The sequence below is a fragment of the Terrapene carolina genome, unplaced genomic scaffold (assembly GCF_002925995.2).
Source record: "Terrapene carolina triunguis isolate 2854851 unplaced genomic scaffold, T_m_triunguis-2.0 Scaffold97, whole genome shotgun sequence".
NCBI lineage: Eukaryota > Metazoa > Chordata > Testudines > Emydidae > Terrapene > Terrapene triunguis.
Genome location: NW_020664448.1, coordinates 10913257 through 10934111, shown reverse-complemented (window position 1 = coordinate 10934111; position 20855 = coordinate 10913257). Strand labels below are relative to the sequence as shown.

Genomic DNA, 20855 nt, shown 5'->3' with positions numbered 1-20855 from the left:
GACCTAAAACCAATGCTCAGAAGTGCTCAGACACTTATTTTCTTCAGGTGATTTGTACCCAAGTTGGGAATTCACACAGCTTTGCCCACCCACACGGCCCAGATGTGCATGCACATCAGGTGTTCTGCACATGTGCAAAAGTTCATACAGAGCCCTAAGCATGGACTTTAAAAATGTGCACCTGAAACTAGCCTCATCGATTTGCAATCAGTATAATTGCCCAGTTCTCAAGCACTAAACCAGTCCTGCAGGGTTCCAGCTGCAACTCCAAAACAGCCCATTTTTCAAAATACTTTTAAATGAAAATTTTGTTTAATATTAGTGGGGGGAGGGTTGGTTTTTTTTGCTACTCATACCTACATTTCTGTCTTAAAGTGCCTGAATTCCTTTAAGTCTGTCTTCTGCTCTTTGGAAGGAGGGCTGAGAAATGCAAAAACAGTCTCCCAAAACGTAACTTTTAACAGCCAGCAAAGATGAAAATTACTCATGCAAACTGGAAAGGCGCCTTTAGATAAAGAGAGTTACAAGAGCAGATAGTCCCAATAAATACACACTTTAATGTGCCCTAGAGGAACAGGAATCTATTGGAGTCCAAAACTAGAAGGTCAAGCAATAAAGCTGCATTTTACTGGAAGAGGGGAATAAACAATCTGCTCAGCATATCCATTGGATGGAGGTAGGCAATTTGGATGCTGGCATCCATCTGTTCAAGCTTCCCCGGCCAGGTTAAACCAAAATCCCACATACTATATACTACAGCAGGGATCGGCAACCTTTGGCACGCGGCCCACCAGGGAAAGCCCCTGACGGGCCGGGCCGGTTTGTTTACCTGCCGCGTCCGCAGGTTTGGCCAATCATAGCTCCCACTGCCCGCGATTTGCCGCTCCAAGCCAATGAGGGCTGAGGGATGTGCCGGCCGTCGCTTCCTGCTGCCCCCATTGGCCTGGAACAGCGAACTGCGGCCAGTGGGAGCTGCGATCGGCCGAACCTGTGGATGCAGCAGGTAAACAAATCTATCCGGCCCACCAGGGGGCTTACCTGGCGGACCGCGTGCCAAAGGTTGCCGATCCCTGTACTGCAGCATTGCTTTATGATAAAGGTAGCTAAACTATGGGTGGTTAACTCCTTAGGCACTGAACATTTTCCTAGGGTTTCAGATGGACTTCAGGAGAGCATGCCAGAGAAGAGGAGCAAATAGTAGGTAGGGAGAGATTCCTGGAAGAAGCCTGTCCTAACTCACCTTGCCTTTCCCCTGCTGGAAAACAATCAGTCCTAATGTGACTCCCAATCCTTCCTCAGACTGGGAGCCATAACTGGGGAGGTGGGGGTCTGAAATGGCCGTATGAGAGCTGGTAACATGCCAGCTGGACCGACCTGAGGACTCTCTTCTAACTAGAAGCTGCCGCAGGTGCTCTCTCTCTGGCTGTTCTTGATTGTTGTCATAAACTTAAGAGTGTTAAAATATAATAGAGCAAATCCTCAAAATCCGTACACTGCTCATTTGGCAGCTGCTTTTCTTAGAGGCATCCAGCACCTGCAGATAATAAAGCAAGTCATGGACGCTTGCAGCCATATCTCACCTGGGGCATGTGAGATCACAGCAGCTCTCACAAGGTAAGCAGAATAGAGCGGGTCAAGCAATGGAGATTTTTTCCTCAGAAATTCTGACAAAACACAAATAAACTAATTTGTGTTGAAAACACCCTCAGAATTGTGACCAGGCTCGGGATGGACCTGATTAAACAAAGCCGCAAAGGTATTGCTAGGAAGGAGTAGTAAACATTAATGGTGAGATTTTCAATGCGGCCCCAGTAAACTAGGTGTCTAACTCATTTAATTTCAGTGGGATTTGAGTACCTAAATCCCTTAAAATCCTCTGAAAGTCTCAGCATAGTACCTGTCCTTGAAAATCATTCCAATGGTGTCAGCTATCGCAATTTTATTGTAAGTCATGCAATATTGGATGTTTTATGTAAAGCCCCAGTTCCTGGAATCCTGTGAGTATGTGAGAATCTCAGATAACATTATTGTTCTTGAGTTTCTAGCCCTCATGGTTACAGAGAAAAAGCCTGAAAATGTGACCTGAGAGTGCCTGAAATCTCACAAACCAGAAGGCAAAGGAAAAGAAAATATTTTTAAAAATCTCATGATTTTGTGAGGGAGGGGGGCAGACTCATGATTTTTGAACATTTGGGGTTGGCAATATTGATTCCATTCTGAACCTTCAAAAATACCTTGGTGAAAAAAGATTCAGCATTCCATCACTGTCCTGCCATACTTGAAGGGGCATAGAGAGAAATTAAATATTTATGGAGCATCATACTCTCTTTGCACTGTCCTCAGGAAATGTTTGTTAAAGATAAAAATAGATGGAAGGAAATCTGATCAAGCCCCCCCGTTGGATACTCACCAGACTGCTGAATTGCATGTGTCAGCTTGCTGGGGCTGGGCAGAGTTCAGGCACTGTCCCTGGTTTTGGACCTCTAGGCACACAATCCAGGAACAGACCTCATGTTTAATACCCCTCTTCGCAGTGGGAAACCCACGGTCTAATACTCTAGTGCCATCTCCCTCAAGCCTCATTAGCAGCTTTTGTGCATTCCCCAGAATCCCACCAACGGTGTGAGACTTCTGGTTTAGAGTTTACCTCTTCAGGGCTATGTGACTGTGAAAGCTGACAGACAGGCTTTGCCCAGGATTCTAGAACCCAATTGCTCTTTACCCAGGTACCACAAGAAATATATAGATATATGCAAAATAATAAGCACACCTGTGATAAATGAAGCAGGGGGTAGCTCTCCTTTATGGACACCCAGCCAGCCAGTTAGCTGTAAAATCCCTTTTGGTGGCTGTTCTCTGCTTGCTTTACCTGTAAAGGGTTAAAAAAGTCCCCCAGGTGAAGAAAAGGACACCTGACCAAAAGAGCCAATGAGAAGGCTAGAACTTTTTTAAAATTGGAAAGGAAGCTTTCCCTTTGTGTCTGTGGTTGCTCTCTCTGGGCTGTAGAGATGAGGTACCAGGAATGCTGTGTAAAGTTTGAATCAAATATGAAAATCATCAGATTATATCTAGAATTACTTTTAACAACCCTTAAGTAAATTCGGAATGTTTAGAAAGATGTGATTAGGTTTATTTCTGTTTATTTTTTAAGGCTTGTGCACTCCTCTGTGCTAACCCTAGATGCTTTTGTTTGCTTGTAACCTTTAAGCTGAACCTCCAAGAAAGCTATTTTGGGTGCTTAATTTTTGGAATTGCTCTTTTAAAATCTAGCAAAAGCCTAAAATCCAGATGTATTTTCTTTCAGTTTGTTTTTTAATAAAATTTACCCTTTTTAAGAACAGGATTTGGATTGTTGTGTCCTAAGAGGTTTGTGCCTATGCTGTTTGATTAGCTGGTGGCAACAGCTAATTTCCTTTGTTTTCTTCTCAGCTCTTCCCCGGAGTGGGGGTGAAAGGGCTTGAGGGTACCCCACAGGGAGGAATTCCCAAGTGCTCCTTCCTGGGTCAAAGGGTTTTTTTTGCATTTGGTTGGTGGCAGCGTTTATGAAGCCCAGGTCAGAGAAGAGCTGTAACCTTGGGAGTTTAATACAAGCCTGGAGTGGCAAGTATTAATTTTTAAAATCCTTGCAGGCCCCCACCTTCTGCACTTGCAGTGCCAGAGTGAGGAATCAGCCTTGACAACCCTGTACACATTTCCTTGCCTCAGTTTCCTCACCACTCAGGAGAGTTCTTTGGGAGTAGGCCAGAATCCTCTCAGGAAGTCAGGATCCTTCCTTATCCCTTCTGCACATGGCTTCTCTTCCAGAATATGGAATAAATCAATCAACCAATCAATCCCACTCTCCCTCAAATGGCTGTCGAGAGACCCTCTCTTTTATAACCTGTAGTCCAATGTTTCTCAGACTGGGGGTCCTGACCCAAAAGGGAGTCGCAAGACTATTGTGGGAGGGATTGCAAGAGCAGCGACTGCTGGCCGGGTGCCCAGCTCTGAAGGCAGCGCCACCACCAGCAGCAACACAGAAGTAAGGGTGGCATGGGATGTTGGGGGGGGGGGGGGGCGTCACAGCCTGAAATATTTTCAAATGGGGTCCCAGCAGCCCTTTTGTCAAGTGACTCTGATCAGCCCCATCAGGTGATCAGAATCCTCTACCAGCTAATCTATTACTTAGTTACTAACCCACCTGGGTAGACTCATCCTTCTGGATAGGAGCCAGCCCACTGTTTAGAGTGGTTCCATTTCAATGGGAGAGCACTTAAGCTAACAACCCTTTGTTATTGTTTTACTGCCCCTTGGAATTCCAGTTCAACATGGAAGTAAAAGGACAACAGGGAAGGAAAACAAACCACACATTCAAAATGGAGGCTGCAGTCTGGCTCAGATACTCATAACCAACCCCTCAGACTCAAACAGAATTCATAACTATACATAGACAATTTCCCTGTATCATCACATCTGCCTGCTATTGGAGAGGAATGTGTGTGGTAGGAAAAGATTTATGTGCCTGACACAGAAAATAAATGGTTCAGGAGTAATTAATCCTCATGAAAATATGATCCCATAGTCATAGAGACCATCCCACCATTGTGATGTTTGAAGTGCTGGTTGCACAAATTGCGAGAACACCATTTTTCCTAACCAATTAATGTTAATTCAGAGGTCAGACTGGTTTTAATGGAAATAACTTGCCTGGTATTTTGGTCTAAAAATTGCATGCCTAGTTAAAGATTTGCTAATCCCATTGTTTGTGTAGTATTTGAAGTTGCATTGCGCCAAGAGGAGACCTACCACACAGTCCAATTGTGGTATTTTTCTTCAGCTCTGGCGAATGTCAGCACATGTTAACGGTGATGTGGCATTTTGCTGATCATGACTTTTTCCCTTGCAAGTGCAAAACCACTCACTTGGCAGATAATCGATAAGAGAATTATATTTGCCAGATACTTGCCATGTTATTCATTCCTTGAATATATTCCATGGAAGCAGACTACCCCTTTTAGCTGCTAAGCTTTAGTGGAGGAGAGAAATTTGGGAAGCTTCACAATTACGAGGAAGGGGCATTGGTCAGTGGTCAGTGTTTTGGAGGAATTATGATATAGGATGTTTCCTCCGTAGCTTCCAGAATCAATGATGTGAAAAGATTAAAAGTGCAAGGAACTTGTAACTGCTCCACCCCCAAAATATACTGTGCAGATAATTGGCAGCAGATTGGTGGCCTCTAGGAAGGGAATTAAAAAGATCAGCGAGGTATTTCAGTTGAAACAACATGGTCTCAGACCCTTTGAAACCTTATAGGGCAAGGAAAAGAATGTGTCCTGTTAGAAATGGGTGTCAAGCTCTTTCCTTGTGTGTGCTTCACTCTATGTTTACACCGTGTATTTCCCCATTGTTGTTCTGGTTTGTCCCATTATGCTGTAATTATACCAGAGGTGGGCAAACTCCGGCCCGCGGGACTGTTCTGCCCGGCCCCTGAGCTCCTGACCCGGGAGGCTAGCCCCTGGCCCCTCCCCCACTGTCCTCCCTCCCCCACAGCCTCAGTTCACTGCGCCAGGGATGCAATGCTCTGGGCAGCGGGGCTGCGAGCTCCTGGGGTAGCACAGCTGCAGAGCTGTGCTGCGCGGTGTGTGGCTGGCTCCAGCCAGGTGGCACAGCTGCCTGTCCTGGTGCAGCCGCACTGCCAGCCACTGGTGCTCCAGGCAGCGCGGTAAGGGGCAGGGGGCAGGAAGCAGGGGGGGTTGGATAGAGGGCAGGGGAGTTTGGGGGGTGGTCAAGGGCCAGGGGTGTGGATAGGGGTCGGGGCAGTCCCAGAGGGTGGGGAACAGGGGTGTTGAATGGGGGCAGGGGTTCTGGGGGCGGTCAGGGAGAAGGGGTGGTTGGATGGGGCAGGGTCTCGGGGGGGGCAGTCAGGAAGGAGAGGGGGGGTTGGATGGGGCAGCGCGGGGCAGTCAGAGGTGGGGGTTCCCGGGCCGGTCAGGGAGCAGGGGGGGTGAATGGAGCAGGGATCCGGGGGGGGCAGTCAGGAATGAGAGGAGGGGTTGGATGGGGCGGCGGGGGGCAGTTAGGGGCAGGGGGGTCCGGGAGCGCTCAGGGGACAGAGAGCAGGAGGGGTGGATGGGGCAGGGGTCCCGGGGGGGCCGTCAGGGGGCGAGAAGCAGGGGGGGTCGGATAGGGAGTGGAGCCGGGCCACGCCTGTCTGTTTGGGGAGGCACAGCCTCCCCTAACCGGCCCTCCATACAATTTCTGAAACCCAATGTGGCCCTCAGGCCAGAAAGTTTGCCCGCCCCTGAATTATACAAACCATTTTATAAGTGGTATGAAAACTAGTTTCATTCAGCTAAATATTTTAGGCAAGTCTAAGGCAGTTCATTGCCGTTGAAATTCAAAGCCCTTTGAAAATCCAACCTTAAGCTCTAATGTTTGGGGGGAGGGAGGGAGAGAGGTGATTATAATGGGAAGGTGGAGCCCTCTGTACCTGAACCAGAACTAACGCAATTTGCCCCAAAGAGAAGACTAAATGAGATTAGAAGTAGCTGGTTTACTACAGTAAGGCCTGATGGGTCCATCAGGCTATAGAAGTTCTGTTGGGTTCTACAGCTCCAGAGACAACTCTGTCTTCTCTAGAGTAAATACCCCTCAATTGCAGCTGTAGGACAGCACAATAAAAACAACTATTAAAGCAGTTTTTTAATAATCCACACCCCTTTCCTCTTGGAGAGAGGAGGAAAAGCCAAACACTGTGGATGCTGGTTGTGTTGCTGCACTGCTGGAAGGCACCAGCCATGCTAGACAGTAAGGACAATTCTTTCTAAAGCAGCCCCTAAGTTTGGTTGCTTTCCGTTTTGGGGGGGACTGATCTGAGGCACCCTGGGCCTGATTATCAGAAGGGCTTAGCACCCCCACCCCAGCTGTAATCCCTGGGAGCTGTGGGGGTCCAGCACCTCTGAAAATGTCTGTCTCTCATTAGATTGTGAGCTCCATAAGGCAGGGACTGGGACCTTCCCTTCTGTTTGGAAAGCTCCAAGCCCATTATGGCCACTAGAACTAATAAAACAGATCTTTGTGAAAGGAAGGATGGTCTTGTGGCTAAGGCAGTGGGCTGGCTTCCTGTGTGACTTGAAGCAACTCACTTAATTGCTCTGTGCTCAATTGCTCATCTAAAAGGGGAATAATAATGCTCCCCTCCCTTGCAGCAGTGTTGTGAGGAGAAATCTGCTGTTCTCTGTGAGGCGCTCGGATACTACAGTGCCAAGCACCAGGGGAAAGTCTTTACCTAAGTAAATAGGTGCCTAGATATAGCCAACCATGTAAGAAAATGTTGGTCTGGGTGACTTACCCAAGGTCACACAGTAAGTCAGTGTAAATGATAGGAATAGGACCCAGTCCTGCTATATGGTCTCCAACTACAACCATTACACAGGCCCAGGTATCTGAAATGTGGACTTGCTTTGTTGCTCTGCCAACTAGTGACTTAGGGCTTGTTTACACAGAGCCTTAGTGCATGGCAAACCAAGGTGTGAATGTACAGCGCACTAGCTTGCTGCACACTAACTGGCTGTGTGGACCCTGCTCCTGTGCACTAAAAGTTCTCTAGTGTGCTTTGATATACTAGCAGCAACACCCAGAGACATTAGATAAAAACATAAAATGCTCATGCTTGAAGGTTGCAACATAACACTTCTTTGTTGCTTGGAATGCAGAAAACACAAGAACCCCAAAACAGAGAGAAACAAAGCAGACTGCTCCCTAAAATAGAGTGGCACAACTCACCTAGCTGGCTGCCTACAACCTGATTCTTCCCTACAGAGCCCTCTAGCCTGTCAGCAGGATCAGGGTATAAAGTGGCAGCTTGTGATTTTTACAGTTTTCAATACACCACAAGCAGTACCCCAAAGCACATTACAGACCATTTAGTGCCTGGTAGCAGGGTCCACACAGCCAGTTAGTGCCCAGCAAGCTAGGAGCACTGTAGATTTACACCCCAACTTGCTGTGCACTAAGGGCTTGTCTACACTACCACTTTTGTAGATATAATTTTTGTCGCTCAGGGGTGTGAAAAAAACACCGACATGGAGAACAGGGCAATGCTTTTTATAGATCAATTCTGTGTATTGGACTGAAAAGAGGAAGAAAGAGACCAGTGGAAAAGGGGACTGACTACGAGTGAATTTTTCAAAGAAAATGTAGGTGCTTAGGAGCCTAAGTCTCATTGAAAGTTAATGTGCCTTAGGCTTCTAAGTGCCTAAGTCACCTTAGAAATGGGATGCAGGTGCCTAAGTCACTTATGCACTTTTTGACAAATGTTACCCTACATCTCTTGAGGGGCAGAAGTGAGGAGAGAGAAAGTTGATAGGCTTCCTCTTAGAGAGGCCAGATGGTTTATAAAACATGTCTGACCAGCCTGATTAAATTTCTCATGATGGAGTGGTAAATAGGGACAATAAATGTGCTTGTCATTGTCTCCTTGCCGACAGACATGGTAGAAATTGAAAGTAGCACACAAAAAATCTGGGACACTCTGAGAGTGCCTGAGCCTAGCCACTCGGAGAGTTGTGAATGGAGCTTTTGATGGCTGTAATCTTGGCTTTTAAACAAAGCATGATTCGCCTGGTATCACTTTCTAGTTTAAAGCATTGGTGTCCCACTTTTTCATGTCAAATGTCAATGGCAAAAGGGAGAGACTGGCTGGGAGGTATGAATGGAAGTGCTGCCTTTGCATTGCTTAAGGTCCCAGAGAGGGTCATTTTTGTAATACCTCAACAGCCATTTAGCCTTCTTTGACATAACTACAGCACTGAGGTTGCTAATCGCTGCATTGCTCATTCCTCATGCTCCTCCCGTTGTCTGATGATGGTTATTTGAGAGACAACCCTATTCACTTTCTCTTTTATTTTACTAGTTTAGCAGTAAAGACAGGCGTCAGATGACTGTTGAAAGTTTAAAGAGATGCATAAACCTGAAATCATACTGCTGTCTGGAAAAAAATTATCTACAAGTAACAACTAGGGTGACTGTAACAGAAAGAGATTAGGGGAAAAGAAGTATTTTCCTCTAGTTCGTTTACTTTGTGATTTTTGTATAACATATTGTTTGTGTTTCAGTCTTCTTCAGTGCAACGTGGGAGAGAGGAACATTTTTTAATGTAGGAGAATGTAGTAGTCAAATCACACAATGGTAGGGGGATCAGAGGCTGGTGCATGCAGTGATGCAAACAGCTTTGAAATAATTTCTTTCAAGCACCTAGATTTCAAGTGGTGTTGATGGTGTTCTTTTAACTGATATTTCTTTTGTAGGCAGGGTACTATCTTTCTAAAGAAATAACCCAAATCAAGCTCAAAAGTTGATTTCCTTCCCTTTCTGAGATTTGCATGCAAACTCTCCTTTGAAAATTGGTCAGTTCAGTATTTAACATTATCCCAAATACAAATTCAATGTCTCTTATGGATGGGACTTTGTAATACTACTACTTAGTCCTTCTGTAGTGCCTTCCCTCTGGGGATCTTCCACAGATTCACAAACATGAATGCACTGATACTCAGAATACCCTTGTTAGGAAAATATTGTTGTCCCCAGGGGGAAACTGAGGCAAGGAGGGGTTACGTGATTTGCCCTCGATTATGTGACAAATCAGTGGCAGACCAGGTAATAGAACTAAGATGTCCTGCTTCCTCTGCCTTAGCCATAATTCCTTCTGTATAATCAGTACAAATGGGAAGGATAATATGCTTAAAACACAGGCATGGAGTCAGCAAGTCGGGGTCCAATTTCTGCACTGACTCCTTATGTGACCTTGGGAAGTCACCTAATTTTTCTGTTCCTCAATTTCCTCCTCTTGAAAACTTCTTTATCTCCAGGTGTGATGTTATGAGGTTTAACTCATTGTCATTTGTGTAGCACATTGAGATACTCAGATGGGAGGGCCTGATGCAGTGCAAATTAAAATACATTTCCCTAGAGTGGCAGCAAAGTCTCTGGACAGGTCTACATTACGGGGCTAAGTGAATAACGTAGCTGGAATCGACATATCTTAGGTCAACTTATTGTGGTGTCTACTTACTTCATGCTATTGCGGTGACTTACCTTATGCTTCTTGTTCCATTGGAGTACTGGAGTTGATGGGAGAGCGATCAGCGGTCAATTTAGCGGGTCTTCACTAGACCCACTAAATTGACCCTTGATGAATCGATTGCCGCGCGCTTATCCCCCAGTAAGTGGAGACAAGCCCTCTGATTAGAGTGGATGATTTTGATGTCTCACATAGGCACTCTCAACGTACCACTTCCTTGGATGGTTATCTCCACTAGTCTTTTTTCTATATATATTTTCTGTACATACAGCCATGTTCTCTTTATAAAATTTTTTAGCAGATATATACTTTTCTTCCTGTGTTGTGGAGGTTTTTATCCACTTTTAATTTTCCTTTAAACTACAGGTATGGCATGAATTGCTTGATCCAGTTTGAAGATTTTGCCAATGCCAACGCTTTCCGTCTTCTCAACAAATACCGCAACAGATATTGTACATTCAACGATGACATTCAGGGTAAGTGCCAATGCAATCCTGACCGATTCACAGGGAAATGCAACTGAGTTCACAAGGCCATTAAATATACTGAGCTCAAATTTCCTCGGAGCCTGATAGAGCTTACGCACAAGCAATAACAATGTAAACAAAAGCACAGTAATGTATTTTGAAAAGTGTGCCTGTCATTTCCAGTAATCTAGCTGCTCTGCAAATTTCTGCAGCAGTTGTCACTGCGAGAAAATGTACCATGTGTGCTCTCCCAGTGCTTTAGTTAGTTCAGTGAGTTGACTTAATTTTCTGCAATCTGGTTGAGACAATACAAATGATACTTAGCAGTTATGTAGGGCTTTTAGTCTTCAAATGCTCCGCAAGCCTAAACCTTGCAAATCCCCTGTGCTATTATCTTGCCGGTTGGCTTCCTCCTTGTATACAGCTTCTGCAGTCAGCCCCACTGGGGTAAATCCAGGTTAAATGGAGCAACTCTGGGTATTCACTAAGGAAACTAAGAGAAGAATTTTCCCCAGAAGGATTAATGTGACTCTTCCAAAACCACAGAACAGAGAGAGTGACAAAGCCGGGATTAGAACCCATGTCCTGTCTCAGTCCCAGAGCCCATAATGCCCCCTGTTTTCCTCAACATGTGGAAGGGAGTGAGTATCAGAGCTGGTGGTGTCCCAGTCTGATGCTCAGATCATTAGACCTCCTCCCTCTGTCTACGTAACAAATGCATAAACTCTTCCTTTCCTTGACAGATGCACTGCCAGTGTTTCACATGTGGGGATTTTTTGTTTAAGTCTCTATGATAAATACCCTTCCACCTATCAAGTTAAGAGCAGGATCTTCCTGTCACATTAGAAACTGGCCGCCCTTTTCCTCTCCTTCTTGTCTCCTCACCCTTTTCTTCCTTTTCTAGTCCTGACTGGCACACGCAGGAGTTTCAGAGCGTTGATCTTAATCAGCTATTTACAAACAATGGGACTTGTCCTAATCTGTGTCTGAAAAAGATTGAAAGGAAATGTTGTGCCAGTACCAGTTTCACACAAGGTCTGTCCCTACACAAGGTGCTTCCCAGAGGTATCTATGTACACACTCCTTCCAGCAACATCCTGCAATGCTGTCTAGCAGGTCCTTCACAGCGATGAAGGTCCAAGAGCGATCAGGCCCCCAGAGGGACTTTGGGGGATGAAGGTGTATGGGAGAGAGAGGTAGGATGAGCAGTCATCCTGGAAGAACCATGTTCTGAGGAGGGATTTTGTGGCGACATGTCAGACTGGGAAAGGGAGACATGTGGAGTAACAGGGAAGAAGTCCAAGTGACAAAGAGTAGGAGAAGAACACAAAAGGGGATGGTAGGTCCATGCAGCTTGGGTGGAGTGACGGAGGAAGGAGGTGAGAGCAGACCAGGAAGCAGGAGCCAAATTTTGCAAGGCCTTGAGAGCCAGGACAAAGCTTACATTTGATATGCGGGGGGGGGGGGGGAAGAGGTGTGGAGCTAGTAAAGAGATTAGAAGAAGGACTGGGCTTGGTTGGAGCACAGGGTTTTGGTGAGGGGGCTAGAGAGGATTGGGCAGACTTTTTTGAGATTTGCAAAGGGAAGAGTGGCAGGATTTGGTGACTGTCAGTGTGAGGGAAGAGAGGGAAGAGATGAAAAGGACATGGCAGCTCTGAGCCTGGGGGACAGAGCAGATGGTGTGGAGAGCCCATCTAGGGAGAGGATTAACACCCTCTCTGAGGAGACCCCACAGTTGAGTGCCTGGGAGCAAACTCTGGCTCTAACTCACCAGAGCACTGCTGGCGTGGTTCCACTACGAAGGATGGCAGGATTTGGGGGTGGCCATGCGGGGCTCTGCCAGAGCACAGGTATTGGCTGGTGCTCCTCCGTTAGGCATGTGCAGTTGCACATGTGCATCTTTGAAGATATGGCCCTTAAGAAATTGGCTGATAGGCAAAATCCCCACATGCTAAAACAATAGACACTTCCCGCTTTCCAAACTTCCTGATCTCCCCTCCAGCAAAGCACACAGCTGGGGCTGGTTGCATTGTAGCAGGTGAGGACACAACTGCTCAATCATTTGGGTAGCAGTGAGATGTGTCAGGGAAGTTAACCATTGTCTTGGGGGGTTTATGAGGTTGCCTTTTAATTGTATGTCAGACAGCAAAAGGCGGGGAGGATGAGTCCAGAAGTAATAGAGAGTCCTGTGGCACCTTTAAGACTAACAGATGTATTGGAGCTTAAGCTTTCATGGGTGAATACCCACTTCATCAGACGCATGTCATACCCACTTCATCAGACGTATTCACCCATGAAAGCTTATGCTCCAATATATCTGTTAGTCTTAAAGGTGCCACAGGACTCTCTATTGCTTTTTACAGATCCAGACTAACACGGCTACCCCTCTGATACTTAAGTCCAGAAGTATGTGACTGCATTGAAGGAAGCTTCTTCTAGGCCTCTCTACATTCAGTTACGCTCACTTGGACTCATACTGTCTTGTAATTCTCATCCCCTTACCCATCCCCTCTGAATTTGGCCACTGAGTCTAAGCCAGGATAACCTATATACCACAGAGGTGTAGCGCAGGTAGGGTGACCAGATGTCCCAATTTTATAAGGACAGTCCCGATTTTTGGGTCTTTTTCTTATATAGGCTCCTATTGCCCCTCACCCCCTGTCGTGATTTTTCACATTTGCTGTCTGGTCACCCTAAGCTCAGGTGTGGGATAAAGTAGGGGGAGTCTGACTTTAATTTATACCCTCCTGTTTCCTGCTTTTCCTGCTGTGCCCCCTCTTCTGATCCCTTTGTAGCTCAGGCCTTATCTACATTTCAAAGTTGTGCCAATTTAACTTAAATCGGGTTTTAAATGATTTAGTTAAACCAGTGCTTGGCCCTGTGTGTAAGCACTCTTGCTTCAGTTTAGCTCAAGTCATTAAGGAATAGATTTACTTCAACCTGAACCTGACTTATATGGATTTAGCTTAACAGTGTCCATACAGGGGTTTGCACAGGTTTAACAAAATCAGATTTAAAAACATGCTGTTAGCTAAAATGGTGCAACCAGGCTACAGTTGCACCAGTTCAAGCTTATTGGCCAAAGTCCCAGGGGAAATTCACCATCCGTAAGTGGATTTGAATCTAAGGCCTGGTAAACACACAAGAGTTAGGTTGGTATAGCTGTGTCGGGCAGGGTGTGAAAAACCATCTATCTGTGCTACCCCCAGTGTAGACAAAGCTACGTTGACAGAAGAGTGCTTCTGTCACCATAGCTGCCATCGTTTTGGGAGGCAGTACAGCCATGGAAAAGCCCCTTCCATTGGAGTAGGCTGCGTCTACACTGCGGGGTTGTCCCGGCTTAGTCTCTGTAGTGGCAATGCAGCCAAACGGAATCTGAGAGGATTAGTGGGTCTGACGAACGCCCATACTGAAGGTGTGTGAAGAATGTGTAAATCCCACCCCTCAGAATCGCTTCGGCCTCCCTTTCTTTGGCCCTGGGTGTCTGAGAGAAAAGACGCCATCTCTTGAAAGATTAATGCCCACCATTGTTTGGTTAACAATGCTGACTTCCTTCAGAGAGCATCCCAACGCAACACTGTGAGAGTGACTCCGAGGATAAAAACCCTTCCCCCGCCCTGTCCAGACTGCTAACGCGGAGTGGGAAGTTTGCCATGTATATATCACAGACTGGGAAGAGGTGATTGTTTTTATTACGAAACCCATTAGCCCAGGCCTGAGGCAGGAGCTGGCTCACAGTGCCCGGCTGTGTGGGAGTTCCCCATTCAGGGACTGTTCCTCATTTCTCCCCGGGGATGATGACATCACTCCTTTCCCAGCCCAGTCTCGGTTCATTCATGGGGCAGCAGCTGGGATTTCAGCTACAAGGGATTATTTTTTGCCTGTTCCCTCACCCCGTTGAAAAGTCAGGGATGCGCTGAGCAGCAGGATGTCTGACTGGAGAGGCATCAGGAATATCCTACCCTTCTGTGGTTTGTGTACTTCCCTTACCCACAGACAATGGGGAAGAGAAAGGAGACAATTCAGAACTCCTGCAGTGGAATAAATCTTGTGCACTATTGAGACAGGGCTCCGTATGTTTCTGCCTCATCACTATATAGAGGAAAGCACCTGTTGAATTAAGCAGGAGCCCATCGGAGCCCTGCCTCATGCAAATCTGCCCAACTCTAAAGCTACATGGCCACATGCCTCATTCACTGTGCAGTCAAGAGCTTTGTCTCATTCAACTCAGCCTTCTAAAGTGTGTGCTGAAGTGTGTGATGATCCAGCGCCATCCAAACCAATAGAAGTCTTTCTGTGGACTTGAATGTGGGCAGTCTGGCTTACACCGCTGAAATTTTTGTGCAACCAGCACACAGTTTTCCATGTCTTGGAAAACTTTACACACCAATGGATTAAAGGAACAGGTCTTGCCAGGGGCCCTTGCTTCAGTAAAGGTACTCGTCACATGGAACAGTAGCTCCACTTATTTGCTGCAGATCAAGAATATGGATGACTTTTGTGGGCTCTGATCATCTGCCATGCCCAGAGCAGTACCTAGTAGAATAGGTTGCTGTGCAAAGTGTATCTACAATTGCAGAAAAAAATTATGATGTGCTCTTGACAAGTAGTATTTGATCATGTAATTAAGGGACTAGATCATGCATATAGACAAAGGGGCAGAGATAAGGATGCATGGCTGTCCCTACTTTGGCATTTCCTTACTTTTGAGTAACTTGGATGTTCTCGTTACATTAGTTTTTTGATGGAATAATAATATTTACTAAGATTTTTCAAAAGTGACAATTGATTTTGGGTGCTTCTATTTCTGGGTGTCCTTATGGCCAGCCTGATTTTCAGAAAGAGCAGCACACCCACCCTCTGCAAATGAGACCTCTTCAAGGTGTCTCAGGATGAAAACCCCAAATCACTAGCCACTTCTAAAAATCTTGGCTATTTATATAAAGCAGTTGCACAATGAAACTGAAATGCACTCTGTGCACAGGGATCATTTCATTTCTCAGAACTTCTTTATGTCTCCTCATAGTCCTTGGACTATAGGAGAATGCTACTCCCAGGTCTTAGTTGAGATGAGAGGTGTGTTTATTGCAGCCCTCCCAGTCTGAATCCCTCCACTGTTTGGGTGGGTTGGACTCCAGAGCTCCATGCTGTGACCCAGGCTGAAGGCACAGGTCCACAGGCCGAGTAGACTCGGATTAGTGTCTGGCAATGTGCTCTGTAATTTCAGCAGATTGAACTGTACAGTATTTTATTTTGTTGTTTCAGCTGACATGGAATATGCATTGGTCATTATGACAGGAAACTAAGAGGGAAGAGAAGCAGAATAGGAAGAGAGCACTGGAAGATATAATGCTATAAACAAAGCAAACTATGTGCTGTTGGACAGCTTCTGAACAGGGCAATGTCCCTGTAGGGACCTTCCCATCCTTCGTGGGAAGGCAAAGGGCGAGATTTTTCTCAGTTCTGCCGGGATTCTCCATTATCTTGCCCCTTCTGACCTGCTGTGCTCTGTGAGAGATGAGGCTCCAGCACTTTGCAGTTGCTGCTGCTGACTAAGGACCAGCTCCCCCTCCTGCATCCCTCATGCACCCAGAGGTCCCACTGACTTTTGTGTGGGCTGCTTATGTAACCCACACACCTCCTGGGTGTGGTGTTCTGTCCTCTCTAGTGGCACCGAGAGCACTTAGGGTACGTCCAGACTGCCCGCCGTATCGGCGGGTAGCGATCGATTTATCGGGGCTCGATATATCGCGTCTCGTTAAGACGCGATATATCGATCCCCGAACGCGCTTCCCGTTGACTCCGGAACTCCACCGGAGCGAGCGGCGGTAGCGCAGTCGACGGGGGAGCCGCAGCCGTCGATCCCGTGTCGTGAGGACCCAAGATAAATCGATCTAAGATACTTCAACTTCAGCTACGCTATTCACGTAGCTGAAGTTGCGTATCTTAGATCAACCCCCCTCCATCCCAGTGTAGACCAGCCCTTAAAGAGAGCGTTAATTGAGTCTGCTCTACAGCCTTAGCTAAGAGCCAGTTGGCTTTTAGCTCATGTGGTAGAGGCTCATGCACTAAGCTCCAGAGGCCCCAGGTTCGAACTCGCCCGCCGACAACTTGGGGTCTGTCGGCATTACACTTACATAGTAGACCAGACTCTTGACCTCAGTGGAACGACACTGATATAGACCTGCTGAGGTCTGGCCCAATCCATTAAGCGGGTATGGAACATTGCACTTTCCCCCACACATACACACCAGCACAGATTTGAGACTGTATTCAGCTTTTGTCTTTCACTGGACAGTGTTACTAACCCTGACTCTGAACCATTCCTATAGCCCATGCTGTAAAGACCAACATAATTTGCCTCCCTGTTAAGCTCCTTATATGAAGTGCATGATACAAAGTCACTTTCCAGGGGAGACAAGATTTTTATGTATATTAAAAATATATATAAAGAACTTGACATGTTAAAAAGGTGTTTGACACCTGGTCTCAGCACTGACTCTCCTATTGCAGTTTTGTCCCCGGCAAGGTTGCTGGGGCAATGGATAGCAGTGGCTTCTGCCTTCCTTTGAACGGAAGGAGGTTTAATCTCTTCCGTGTCACTGATAAGCTGAGCAGCTCTACCCCCACCGTGATAAATGCTCGGCATCTCCAGTGGTCCCAAACCCGTCACACTAGAGAGTGAAGGATCTGAACTAGCATCCTCTGAGTGTCAGCACGTTACTGTACTGCTAGATCGCCCGGCCTGACTGGCTCCATACCATTTCATGGTTTATTTTTTAACCTTTTATCTAGGTCCTCTTTGGGAAGAATAAGAGCACTCTGGTTACACTTAGAGGAGATTAGGAGGTCAAACTGAAAATATTTGGAGATCTTCACCTCGCTATAATTTTGCTATGTTTTACTTTCAATTATGTATTTGGATTGCATCTGGGACGGCTACTCGCCGTTCACCAATAACCATCTGAACGGCAACGGCTGCAGAGGATTAATATGAAGGCAGGTTTGGAAAAGCTGCACAGCTGGGGCTTGTTTGCTCCATGTCCATAAAAGCGCATATTTTTGGCTGCCCCTTTCACAAAGCAGTTAAAATGGCATTTGCTATTCCCTTGTGCCTGATGTTTGCTAAGGGTCAGATTCTTGAGAGGCTTTGGTGGAGTGAACTAGGAGGAGGAGGAGGAGAGCCCGGCTTAGTGATTAGAATTTTGGCTCAGCTGAGTGTCAGCTCCTTCCACCAGGTGCATTGGACACTGTGGTCAAGGGAGATACAAAGGCTGCTAGGGAGTATCACCTGTACCGAAGGCCAAGATAATGTGGTGAAGTGGCGTGCGCGTGTGTGAGTGACTGCTCCTGTTGGATGGAATTGGAACTGCTCAATTGTTTGTCATAGCCCCTAGGCAGCTAATAGCTATTAGAGATCCCCCCCGAGCTCAGGGGTAGGATCTGTGCTTTTGGAGCAGGCGGCTCTGAGTTCTGCCCCACTGGCTCTGCGATGGTGTGTGGCAGAGCATCAGCTGGGTACTTCTAGAGGCCCTGGACTTGCTACAGTAGACACAGTGGCAGCCCTGCTCCCTGTGCTGCTTACTGCTGGGCTGGCTAGGGTGTGTATTTCCAGTTATTCAGACAACTGGGTGGCCATTAGCCCCAAACTGCGGCTGCTCTATGCCCCTTTCTCTCGCTTATCCTCGTGTACTTAGACGTGGGGCCCGTACGGGAGGTATATAAACACAGCCCAGAGGCGTGCAAAGAGGTGACCTCTCTTCTCCCGCAATGTCTCCTGGTGCATCTGCTGAGATGCCCAAAGCCCCTCCACTCCCACACGCCACTCTCCTGGGCAGGATCAGCCCCGTCGCCAGCCCATCACAATGTGGAGGTTCTTCCGCTCCTCCTTTAATCTGTCGCAGCAGAGTAACTGGTTCAGAGGACCATGGGGGAAAAGACCAGCTCCGGGACTCAAAGCAAAAAGGAACTATTCTGCCCAAAAGTATTGTCGGGGCCCAGTGGAACTAGACTGTGGTTAAAGACGAAAAGATTGCGGTTCATGCCAATTCTTTGGGTGTCACTTAATTAACCACTAGTGTCTGTCATGCTGGAAAGATTGTGACATCAGTGCTAGACCTAACTCTCCCTTGAACTCTGATCCCATCTCTGCCTCTGACTCATTGTGTAACCTTTCCATAACTGCTTCCCCAATTTGCAAACCTGGGTTAATACTTGCCTTCCCCACATGGGTGTTTCTGGGCTTAATTATTTAATGCCTGTCCAACGCCCCGAAGATGTAATTTGCTGTATATAATTGTGAGGGGCGTGATCCTCTCTGCCTGGTTTTACACTAACGCAACTCCATTGACATCTTGTGCGGTTATTCCGGATTTACACCAATGTGAGAGGAGAATCAGGCCTTGAGTATTTTAGCCCTCAATGAGAACAATATTCAGAAATGGCCTCTGGGCTTCTTCTTACTAGACTGGCTTTGGTTACCTGTATCAGCTTTGTTTTTGAACATACGACACCATTTTCTTTTCCTGACACTTTCTCTGGACGCCCAGGAGGGGCTCTGGGGGCTGGTCAGCTATTTAGTGATACTCTGTTGAGCTTTCCATTCAAGATTGCAGAACAACATGATTTATGAACATTCACCCTTCTCTCTCCACACCTCCCCCCACCCCCGCCTCAAAAACAGACTAGCCAACCTGGCCCTCATTCAGAAATTACTTCAGGAAGTAGTTATCTGAAATAATGACATTCAATCTGTTTGGAAAACAGAGACCAACTTGCTGAAGGCCTTTTTCTTGCCACAGCCTCTGGTAAGGTTTTTCCCTTTGTGGCCCTTTTGGAATTAGCGCATTGATTAGCCAGTGTCTTACAGAAACCAGCTGTGAGCTCTCCTTCTCCACAGAGATGCTTTATTGCTTCAAGTGCAGAAATTGTAATTTCAAAGATAACTATTGATCCCGAGCCAAGGTACCGTAATTTTGTTACTTGAGTAATGGGAGGGAGCTGCAGTTGGAGAGAGAGGAAGGAGGATTAGAAACACATTGGAGCGAGAGGAGAATTATTATAAACAGCAAAGCTGAGCAGAGTCCGGCCATCGCTCAGGCATATCTGCAACTAAAGTGCAGAGGGATGAGTCATGGCACGCCCTGTCCCATAGGCCTATGGGCTGCTCGAAAGCACATCACATAGCAGCCTGAGTCAGGGCACCCCTTAGTCACTCTTCTCCCCCAATGCTTAAATAACATGTGTTTAAAAAGAATCAAGTCTCTTTTGCAGCATGTTCCAGTTGCGTTTTCACTGGTTTTAATGTGGGTTCATAGACACAGCCAACAATAAGGGTTACTCCCTATTGTCCCCTAGATGACCACTGGGGTTTAAAGCAATTTCAATGGGCCAGAACCAAGAGAAATATGGAGTTTCTCCAGTTTCATTTCTCTCTCTCTCTCTCTCTCTAATATTCTTCCACATGCACTTTCTGGCCATATCCAGGCTTCCATCACTGCTAGTCCTGTGTGCCTTATGGAGACTTACATGGCCCTGACACCTGCCAGAATTGCTTCTCCCCAGATCAATTGCTCTGCCCCACCTCACTGTGATGTTTGGAGTTTTGTGCAGTCAAAACGCTGTAATGAAATGGCCTGCGAATACCTTTGTCCTGAATGGAACTGGATCTGTTCATCTCTGGGTCATAGGCCCAGTACTGCTGCCAGATACTGGAGCATTCTCTGTTAGCTCAAAAGGTTGGGGCAGGAATTCTGAACGGTCCTATTCTGTGACTCAGTGGCAGCTGAGCCACTATTGGTCGTGGGTTTGCTGAAATCCAGTGAACAAGCAGAACAAAGGGGATACTAGAAAACCGAAGCATTAACAAGCCAAGCGAAGTGACGCCATGGGAAGGCAACATCGAAGCTGGCACAGTTTCCCTGCATTCCCATAAAGTTCATGGAGTGTGTAAAAGTTTGCATTAAGGAAGGGGTTAATTATTCTCCTCTGCCATAGGTAATGGGCATCTCGGTGGGCAGAGACCGCTGGGTTTTCCAAACAATGCCGGCCAGGGGATGATGATTTAGTACAGGAGGAACAAAGAGGAAACGCTTCCCACATACTGAGGCTCCTCCGGTTCCTCGGTTTCCAGAGTTGATGAACTTTAGTCCCCTCTGAGCAGGACATTCAATTACAGCAATTCCTTTAAAGATGTGGGTGTCTTTTTCCTTTCAAAGAGATTGAATCCAGAAGTTCCATATCAGGAAACAAACTGGCACGAGACGTTCTCTGAGCAGACAATGGAGGGTTCCTCTTTGGTACAGATCTGAGGATCTCGTGGTTTCAGA

The 20855-nt window shown here is 46.6% G+C and overlaps 1 protein-coding gene across 1 annotated transcript in view; it reads left to right on the top strand.

The window, feature by feature from the left end:
- The window catches only part of ME3 (malic enzyme 3), a 198030-nt gene that overhangs the window by 159138 nt on the left and 18037 nt on the right, over window positions 1-20855 (top strand). Inside the window, exon 7 of the mRNA XM_026651621.2 lies at window positions 10427-10536. Within this exon, the coding sequence (XP_026507406.1) occupies window positions 10427-10536 (110 nt within the window). The remainder of the gene's footprint in view (window positions 1-10426; window positions 10537-20855) is intronic.